The sequence below is a fragment of the Priapulus caudatus genome, unplaced genomic scaffold, assembly GCF_000485595.1.
Source record: "Priapulus caudatus unplaced genomic scaffold, Priapulus_caudatus-5.0.1 Scaffold165, whole genome shotgun sequence".
NCBI lineage: Eukaryota > Metazoa > Priapulida > Priapulimorpha > Priapulimorphida > Priapulidae > Priapulus > Priapulus caudatus.
This window is the reverse complement of record NW_014577226.1, coordinates 199,967-210,326: the sequence shown is the minus strand read 5'-3', so window position 1 is coordinate 210,326 and position 10,360 is coordinate 199,967. Positions and strand designations below refer to the sequence as shown.

At 45.3% G+C, this 10,360-nt stretch overlaps 1 protein-coding gene across 1 annotated transcript in view; it reads left to right on the top strand.

Annotated features, from left to right (window-relative positions):
* Positions 1-10,360, top strand: part of LOC106806498 — an 85,573-nt gene that overhangs the window by 72,934 nt on the left and 2,279 nt on the right. Inside the window, exons 3-6 of the mRNA XM_014808465.1 lie at positions 918-1,083; positions 3,487-3,567; positions 7,354-7,467; positions 8,413-8,487. Of these exons, the coding sequence (XP_014663951.1) occupies positions 918-1,083; positions 3,487-3,567; positions 7,354-7,467; positions 8,413-8,487 (436 nt within the window). The remainder of the gene's footprint in view (positions 1-917; positions 1,084-3,486; positions 3,568-7,353; positions 7,468-8,412; positions 8,488-10,360) is intronic.

The window sequence follows — 10,360 nt, the reverse complement described above, 5'->3', positions numbered from 1 at the left end:
TGTGTGTGTGTGTGTGTATGTGTGTGTGTGTGTGTGTGTGCATGCGTGCGTGCGTGTGTGCGTGCGTGTGTGTATCTGTGCATGCATGCGGCGTACACCATGACGTTCCACGGCTCTATTGGCAGTAAATCTAACCTAACTGTCCACCTGCTGTTTGCTACGTTAGTGCGATACTTTTGCAGTGAAGATGTGATTAAGGTTTCACGTGAATTTTAATGATTATCCTTGCTGAGCAACGCTCACGTATTATATAAAATGCATTACTAAATAATTGTACTGCTGTTATGTGGCTCACACTGTGTAATGTATAATGAAATTTAGTACGTATATTTTTTTTGTATTTTACTGTTTCGAATAAGCTAGGTTTGCATTTCCACTCGATATGCTTAGTAACCTTATTGGGCAGCCGTGTCATTGTTGCCAGCTACAATTATAGCAACATAAACAGCGGTGTGCAGCCATCTGTTGACCATCGAAAAAAATGTGTTTTCGACTATTCCTTAAATTTTTACATTCTTACAGTTTAAATTACTTGTTATATATTTACTAATACTCTAAAGCAGTGGTTCTTAACCTTTTTTGAGTCATGGACCCCTTTGAGAATCTGGTGAAAGCTACAGACTCCTCCCCAGAAAAGTGCACATGAGCGCATAAACACAGAATTTTGCGTACAATGGGGTTCACTGACCACAGGTTATTAACCCTGCTCTAAAGTGTATAGTCAAACCTTGATATGTATGGTCATTTAATAGAAATACCAAAAGTGTCCTTTATAGACAGGTGTCTGTTCTAGCGAAATGATGGCTGCTTCGTCGGAGAGTGTGCCATCGTGTACATATGATGCCCATGCGAAAACCTTCTCTCCCCCTCTCCCATCCTTTAATTTCGTGGCTGACTGGAGGGGCTTCCTGTTGCAGGATCAGATGCTCTCGGGCCAGGAGCACGCGGGAACACCAGGAAACGCGGCGTTGCTGCAAGGCATGATTCCCGACCAGCTGATGGCCGCCATGCAACACTCTGCAAGCAGCAACCTGCTCAACGGAGCCGGTCTCAGCAATGGCGAGAAGCGCGAGAGTGCGTCAGGTACGCACGCACCCACACGTACGCACGCACGCGCGCACACACGCGCACACACCCACACACACATACACACACGTGCATGCGCGCACACACACACAAGCTCACGCACGCATGCACGCACGCACACACACAAACACGCACGCACGCACGCACGCACGCACGCACGCACACACACGCACGCACACACAAACAGAAATACAATAACAATAACAATATCATGTGGGCGGGGAGGCGGGTGAGCAGTTAATTGGGTGAGGGTTTATATATGAGGTTGAGGTGGGTAGCTCTTTCTACACATTACAATATTTTGTGAGCAGGCAACCTGCTTAATGGAGTCTGGTGTTAGTAACGGAGAGAAGCACAAAAAGGCATAGGTAGGGTGGCTGGTGGGGGAGGCGCTTTTCCCACCCTAACAGTAGATAGGGAAGGTGGTGGGTTTTTCTAACAGGATGGGTAGAGAGAGTGGTGGTTATATTAAGACAGGTAACCATCACACTCAACTGTGTTATTATAACCACCCTCTACTGCCCTTATTATATTCTCCACCTTCTCTCTTCTGCCTCATTATGACCAAAACTCTACCTAATAGTATGTCAAATGATCCCTCACTGTTGGTCTTATAATAAAACCATATACTGCCCTCTTTTCTACAGCAGGCCAGTTAGTCGTATATACATGCTTGTACCGCACACGCGCGCACACGCACGCACGCACGCACGCACGCACGCACACAGTCATATATATATATATATATATATATATATATATATATAACTATTTTACTAGCTGTGTGTCCTGTAGCATGATGATAAATAATGGGGCAAAACAATTCGAATGAATGCATGTATCTCTCACGCGGATCAGCAACGAGTTATAGAATGACATGTCATGCAATTTCGCAGCTGTCTCGCTGAATTGCAGAACGATATGTAGAGCGTACATTTCCGCAAATCATCGTTGCACACGAACACGACCGTTGCCGAATGCGTGCGCTATGACCGGGAAAAATTATTAATAACATTAGGTGCGGGTTTTTACGAGGGGCATTTATTTGCGCGAGGTGAGTTTGGTTGCCTCACAGCATTTACTGGGTTTCGATTCGATCTGGTCCGGATGAGCATTATTGCGAACCAGGAGCCTCTATACCCCCTTGCTCAGCTAGCTGCCATCATGACGATGTATATTTGATTGAAGCAGACCCAAGCTGCTGGATACGTCCAACAGGGTTCGTAGCGGGTCTTCCAAAGTCTTATAAGTACTTATTTTGCCAAAAATAAAATAAGGGTTCTTATTAGTACTTATTTTTGGTGAAATCTTAGAAAAGTACTTAATAGTCCTTATTTTTTGCAACCTACAATATTTTATATAAATTGTTTTATAAACTGTTCTCGAGTTAGAGTAAGAATTGTTGTATATATAATACGGAATAATTAAATCTGCTGTGCAACTGTGTATATAAATATTATTAGTGTACTTTAATATTCGGTGATCTATCAGAAATCGCGTAAAAAAGTCTTATTTTGGCCTCCAGAAAGGGTCTTATAAGTCCTTATTTCAACATGTGTCTTACTACTATGAACCCTGTCCAATTATTGTGCGATTAACGAGGCGCCCCCTGGTGCTCTAAGAAGCACCGTGTGCATGATCAGGGCTGGCAGTGAGCTATTCCTATGGTCAGGTTCCTCAGTCCGAATGACCTGTGATTAAGCCGGTCAGTTGGAGGGCTCTATTCTCTGTCTATCTGTCTGTCTATCTCTTCAACCCCTGTACATATATTATCCGCTTCGTCGCATGTCATCACTATGAGGCTAGCCTTACCCTTACCTCGATCCAACCCCTAACCTGACCCTAGCCCTAACTAAATCCTAACTCCAGTCACTGTCATGATATCCTTCCCTCCTCCAGTATTGACCCCACTTTGAGTTCGCCTTGGCAGTCGAGGCGTTTAGGCTGGATCTGACCTTGTGGTCAGGGAAGTTACCACCATTGTCTTTGTCTACCATTTATGATTCATTCTTGTCAAAATAATGTGTGTGCTGTTTTTTTTCACAGTTTGTGATAAGTGGGTCTGGTTTTTCAAGTTTTATTTTCAACCAAGATGCTGTTAGTTTACTACTGAGAAATTTGACAGGCTTTAATCTAATAAGAGTAATACGTTTTGGGAATTAAATATAATATATAAATCAATAATAATTTAAATGAATTAAGGTTATTAAGCATCATATAATTGCATTAGTTATGCATGATGATGGCAGTGAAATCTCCGCAAACGTTGCACTCAAATTTAGGCAGAGATGGATATTAAAGTGACGTCACTCGTAAAAATTTGCCGTGATAATTTTTGAGAAATGTTCATAAACGTCCTTCACGCTTTTCCAATCAGCTTTTCTCTCTCTGTGTTCACAGGTAAAATCTCACAGCAGTTGCCGGGCATCAAACACCTGGCGGAGTCGTCTGCGGTGATACCTTATACGTCACACACGTCTGGTAAGCATCCCGGGGCGTCTGTCCCCAACCCCCTGATAGGGTCGCGGCAGCATGCAGCTGCAATTGTGCGCAGGGAGGGTGGGGGGGATAGTCACTTGTTTTCCTCGAGGGGGCACTGCACACATGTCTTCTTGACACGTGTAATGCTGGTTGACGATCGTTTGGTTCGGTGGACGTGAATGAAGCGACATTCGGGCGTCGTGAATCGAAATGCCGTGGTTTTAGGAGTAGCGCTGTGGCTAGACTAGACTAGACGCGCGCACTGATTCGATTTAGTCGTTTGAAACGACAGACCTTTGAACCAAGGAATCATGCCTCACCGCAAGGAACCCGCAAAGGCGTGCGTTTACAATTGTTTACCACCAATGGATGTAGTGAACTGATGCACAATGATGCGCGTAGATACATGCGATATGTGTGTGCCCGACCAGCCGGGGAAATTGAACATCGTTCTACTCACTCGCATGGCCACCGACATCGAGTGTAAACTAACAGTCGTATCTGCTCACTAGCATACTCGTGTGTGTGTGTGTGTATCCTCCTGCTCTCATAGTCTTATAGCTCCAGTCGCTGCGGAGAAGCAGCGCTGGGATTGCTGGTGCCCTGAGGCACTTATCGTAATGTACTTGCATACCATCATGTTTCGAGCACGGATCGCTCAGTAGACACAGAGACAGGTGCATGACGTGCCTTAGATGACATATAGCGGCGGCCATGTTTGCTCGCAACCGCAAGTGTGAACTCACACAGATTATGTAAAGTACAGTTATGTAAAGATGTGTTGTGTTAAGCCCGAGAATGTAGACAAAGAATGAGCTTTGTTTCCACAGCCGAGGGGTTAGAGCATGGAGAGGCTGCCAAGGTTCCCTACACGAGCGTTTCTGCTGGTAGATACGCTCATGTGTCGATCACTGTGGGTGGTCGGGCTGGAAAACCTGATTCATAACCCGTACGTAGGTTAGGAGGTTAGTCCCAGGAGGGCCGTACAGCAGGGGGGGGGGCTGCTGCCCCCCCTCCATAGATTTTGGAGCAAAATTAAAAAAATAAATTGTTCTACTAAAAGAGAATTGTCGTAGTCAGAATGAAGGCTGTACATGTACTCAAAAGTGCCTCAAATACCACCTCCTGCGATCTACATTTTCAAAATTTTCGGGGGGAGGACCCCCAGACCCCCCACCTATTACTCACCCCCTCCTTGAAATCCTGGATCCGTCACTGCCCCCCCCCTAAGCATTTGCTCAGCCTACGGCCCTGCCCAGATGCATGTACTGGCAGTAGCCATGGCTCGTATAAGGCTGAGGAAGTTGTGGGGAAGGGAGGATTATTGAGGAAGTTGCAGAGGAGGAGGATAGTTTAGGAAGTTGTGGGGGGAGGGTGGGGATGATTGCAAAAGTTGTGGGTGTATTCGATCTCTGACGATGGCATTGGGACTTCAGCGTTCTTTAATACTAAAGTTAATACAAATGCAATGTTCTCCTGGTAAAAGCTATTTCAATCTTGTTGCCTGGATTTGCGGTGATTGATGACGAATATTTGTCCCCGGTGACCAGTTAGCGAACGCGAAGCTTCTATATCATACGGCAGAAGAAGAATCTGACTGGCAAAATGTTGAATTTTAAAATCTGCCCGTTTTCCCAATTTCGTCGCTCTTTCGGGATTCGGCAGATTTTCCGCGAGTCAAGCTTTACATCCGTTTCGCCGGCGGTCTCACATCCGCGTCTATCCCATCATCCGTGGAAACTTGCACTGTGGGCTTACCCGGGGCCAAATTCGCCCTGGAAATTCGGTTAGGGTCGCGTCGCTATTGGGTAATTTGCGCGCGCGACTGGAGGACAATCCAGATGGATGGCGCGCCCGGGTGGTCGCCGCGATGACAGCTATCAACGCTAACCTCGTGAGTGGCCGTGACGGATTGCCCGCTTTCTCTTCCCCACATCCCGCACTCCTCCGAATCCCTCCCGCTCCGAGGGTTGAAGCCGCGTGTGCGGGGGCCGGGGGGCGGGTTTATTGCTGCGCTTCCGAGCGCCGGCGGCTAGGGAGTTCACGAAGACGGAGAAGATCGGATGAATAAAGGTTGGTGGGGGTAGCGGAGACTTCTGATCGGGACAATGTTTCGATGATTTGGCTCGGTGGGACGAGCCGGGGATTTTGCGGCAAGAGAAGATGAGGATGAATCTCACGAATACATGAATGACAATCGGAGGCAGCGGTGGTGGCGGCAGCAGCGAGGAGAATGGGCGGACTTTCAGAGGTGACCCATGATCCTCCACCCTATTGACACTCGTGTGTGTGTGCGTGCGTGCGTGCGTGCGTGCGTGCGTGTACGTGTGTCAAAGGAAGAGAGACAGAAAGGTAGAAAGCGAGAGGCAGTGACAGCGGGAGAGAGACAGAGACAGAGTGAGAGAGATAGAGTGACGGACAGACACAGGCAGAGAAAGAGGGAGAGACACAGACAGAAAGACAGGCAGGCAGGCAGGTAGGCAGGCGGTGGTTGTAGAGACGGACAGAGTAAGAGTGAATTTAAGTGAACGAGCAAGACAATAGATAAAACTGCCTTAGCCGTGTCGCGTATTCTCCGTACCTTTGTGTGAGCAATGTTTCGCACCAGGATTTTTTAAGCGGACAAGCTGGTGCAAGTGCCTTTTCTGGCGATGACACTGATCGAACCACCTGATAAGAAACATAGCTACATGAGAGAAGCTTGTCCTGTGCTCACCCACCACAGACTAGGCTATACATCTAATACCACCTGGTAGTAAACTATATAGCATGCAACCAGCTGCCAGAGGGTGGAACCTAACGCCCACTCCTAGCTTATCACACCTGGTGGTAAGCATAGCTGTGTAGACTAACACCAGCAGATGCTAATTTCCTGCATGCACCAGTAGGCCTTTTCACTGCTACTCGTTCATTTCAGTAAAGCGTTCGAAATTTTAGGCGCCCGACTTTAAAACCAGATAAGGACTTGTGCGGGCAATAGCCCTCTGCGCCATTTTGCTCCGGATAGTGGTGCAGTTACTTACATGACTTCGAGAATCAATACGATTTTGGCAGACATGCTTGGCAGAATTAAACGCAATCATGCCTGCCAGAAATATCCACTTGGTCGAATCGATGTGATCGAGCTACTCGGCAAAACCATGGTAGCTTGTACAGGTCACGGTAATATGGATGCCTATAGTAGCATGACGTGTACACCTTGGGCCCACAGTACAGTGTCACATTGGTAGAGGCTTGGGTGAAGGGAACGCTTATAACACCTTAATGTAAGCAGCAAATACACAGTGCAACGTCACATTAGTAGAGGTTTATGTGAAGGGTCACATTTGCTGTTTCACACTGAATGACATCTATTGATAACAGTTGATTTCTGACGCGGACAATTGTCCAAACTGTCTAGCATTATTGGCAAGCAGCGCGAGCAAGTCATTGTTGTGATAGTGTGTTCTAAAAACAATGTGCGCGATTGTTGATGTTGACAGTATGTAATTTATAATGTCAGTTTGAAAATATGTGGCCTTTGCTGATGGTTGACAATATGATTTCCGGAGACAGTCGACAATGTGTCATTTCCGATGACAGTCGACAATGTGTGATTTCTGATGATGGTTGACAATGTGTGATTTGTAATGATGGTTGACAATCTGTGATTTCAATATGGTTGACAATGTGTGATTGCCGATGATGGTTGACAATCTGTGATTTGTAATGATGGTTGACAATGTTGGGTTTCTGACGACGGTTGACAATGTGTGGTGCTAACTTTGACATTGTTTGTGATTGCAGGTATGTCAACTGCGATGACGACGTCACCTCAGAACGTGATGAGCAGTCTGGCAGCAAGTCAGCAACCCAGGCCCCTCACACTGCAGCAGGCTGCCCAGCTCCCCTTCATCATAGGTAAACACAGCCAACGACGATGACAATGGCAACAATGTCTGCTGCCGTCATATCATCGATGATTAAACAGCGCTCGCGCAATCTCACACATATTGATATAGGTCTGCCTTGCATCAACACATACGCTAGACACGCTTGCACTAACCCATGCGCGTGTGAAACGCTGTCATGTGCTGTGCTAATCTATGCTATGTTGTGCTAACCCACACTATGTTGTGCTAATTTCTGCTATGTTGTGCTAAGCTACACTATGTTGTGCTAATTTAAGCTGCACTTTGTTGTGTTAATATATGCTATGTTGTGTTAATCTATGCGATGTTGTCCTATAATCAGTGCTATGTTGTCCTAATGTATTTTATGTTGTGCTAAACTTTACTGTGTTCTGATACGCTGAGCTCTGCTAAAATACACTACATTGTACTGTAACATGACGTGACACATCACTTTATATCATTGCCTTGCCATACCATATTATTCCATATTATATTATATTATGCAATGTTATAATGTGTATGTGTGCCTACGTTCGTGCGTGTGCGCGTGAGTGTGTGCATGAGTGTGTGCGTGCGTGCGTGCATGGGTATGTGTATGTGTGAAATTTACTTCATGAATAAGTAAAGAATGTTTCACACTTTCTTATCTAGCTTTATGTTTCTTCAGTAGATTGGATAAATGCTAATTTCACAGCATAGAATCATTAGTGATTGCATAAACTCTTGCGTGCCTCATACAGACAAACAACAGATATTAGCTCCACCCTAAGCAGCTGATATTAGCTCGGCAGTAACAGTAAGATTAGTGTTCAATTTCTCATGATCTTCACTGGCTGTATGAGTTCAGTCATCCTGAGGAAGGTGACCCAGCTTAAGGCTGCATCATATATGCATCGGCTGACCCACAACCATATTTGTCATGTTTGTTTATTAGTTTGTTTGTTCGTTACAGCTCCCAACACCCTGCCTCAGTTACCTCCAGGGACACAGCTGCAGACCCAGCAAATACTGATCCCCACTTCAACGGGTAAGCACTATACTGCATGCTTACATTCTAGTAAGCCCTACTGCATGCTTGCATTCTAGTAAGCACTACCAGTAGTTTACAACCAGTAGCAACCGTCGACGTTTACTTACTCTTCATGGCTTCATAGCTCTTCATTCTCTTTATAGGGCAGATATCACTTTTTTATTTTATAAAAAATTTCCTGTCAAATGAGATTGTATTGCTGCTGTAATAACTCGGTGGATTCTGTCCTGCTATCGGGTCAATACGATCACTGTCGCGACCAATTGTTGCTGTCCGATGACATTTGTGTACAAGCTGAACGGGCTCACGGAAAAGAACACGTGGGTGAAAATGTGTGTGTGTGTGTGTGTGTGTGTGTGCGTGTGTGTGTGCATGTGTGTTAAAAGAGACTGCTCTCAGCGTTAATCTAACATCCCAATACTTCCCCTATGGCCAGTTTTAAGTTGTGTGCTTTAGGGTTGGATCCGCACAAATCCTCTTCATTCTTGTCATAAATGGAAGGACCTTGTGTTGTATATATCTAGAAGCTTTGACAACATAGAATCTTTCAAACTGTTTTTGTCCGAATATTGTTTACTCATATTTTGTTTCTCTGTTACAATTCTATCCTTGGAATAAGTAAATATATGTCAGAATTTGCTCTACAAGTTGTTAGTAATCTTTTTCTCCCTGAGCAACGCCTAGTAAACCAACTAGTATATACATACGCTAGTCTTTTTACATTATCTCGAGAACCTATATACGTCGAAGTCGTATTGGTCTTCAAAGTCATCAACCAAATGAATACCACCTGGTGTCAGCAGACTAACGTTATGCGATGTTAAAATATATCCGATTTGGTTTTCATGAGATGTAGATGGTGATTTTCGCGTGACAGTCCGGGGCCACGAGAATGGCTATACGTAACCAGTCTGCAGCTTCTCTAATTGAGCGTGAGGAATTCCTTGATTCGTCATTATTTACCGTAAGGAAGCTGAGCGTGTGCGAACACTACACGCTGAATCCCATAAACATGAATCACTGTGCTGCTTCAGCGCGTCGCCTAGGTTACCAGCACATCTGATCCGCATCTTCTCGCGCCGGATACGAGCATGCTGATGGACAAGTAAGACTTGTGTAGGAGCTTTAATTTCTCCCGCGTCATCAGCACATAGTAGCACATCGTGTCATTCGTCTCAGCATGTTTAAAACAAGAAACGATATTTCAGTAAAAGTGACGAAATGGATCACGAAATTCATTTTTTGGACATAGGGCTCTGGGGCTCATTGTCAAAACAACATTAGTCTTAACATTAACTGTTTCTCGTAGACCTAACCTCTATGCACTGTGTATGAGAAACTCTCGTATGCGTAATTTTACCTTGTTTTTCTATAAATAGTCTAAGAGTCTAGAGTCTCTAGTCTAAAAAGTCTAAGAGAAGAAGCGAATGTTTAGACTAATTTTCTTTCTGTTCTCTCGACTATGACCTTTTAAATGAGAGAAACAAATATGATTGTATATGGCGTGCGCATTCGATACCCGTGCATTGTGTGACAGCGCCGCTCATGACTAGACACAGTGGGTGCAATATCATTACTGGGAAGGTAACCCCCTCACCCCACGCACGGACTAGAGCCTATTATTTTATCTAGTAAGGCCTTTAGTAAGGCGCTCGCCAGCAGGGACAGGGCGACACGAGGCGACAGCACGCACGCAGGTGCGTGCGCTAGCCGTGGTTTATTAGCATTCTACGCCACGTGGAAATTCCAATTACGTGATATTCTTTGCACATGTTATCTGGTGACAGCAGCGGCGATAACTAATGCCTGCTACACACACAGATCTCTCTCTCTCTCTCTCTCTCTCTCTCTCTCTCTCTCTCTCTCTCTC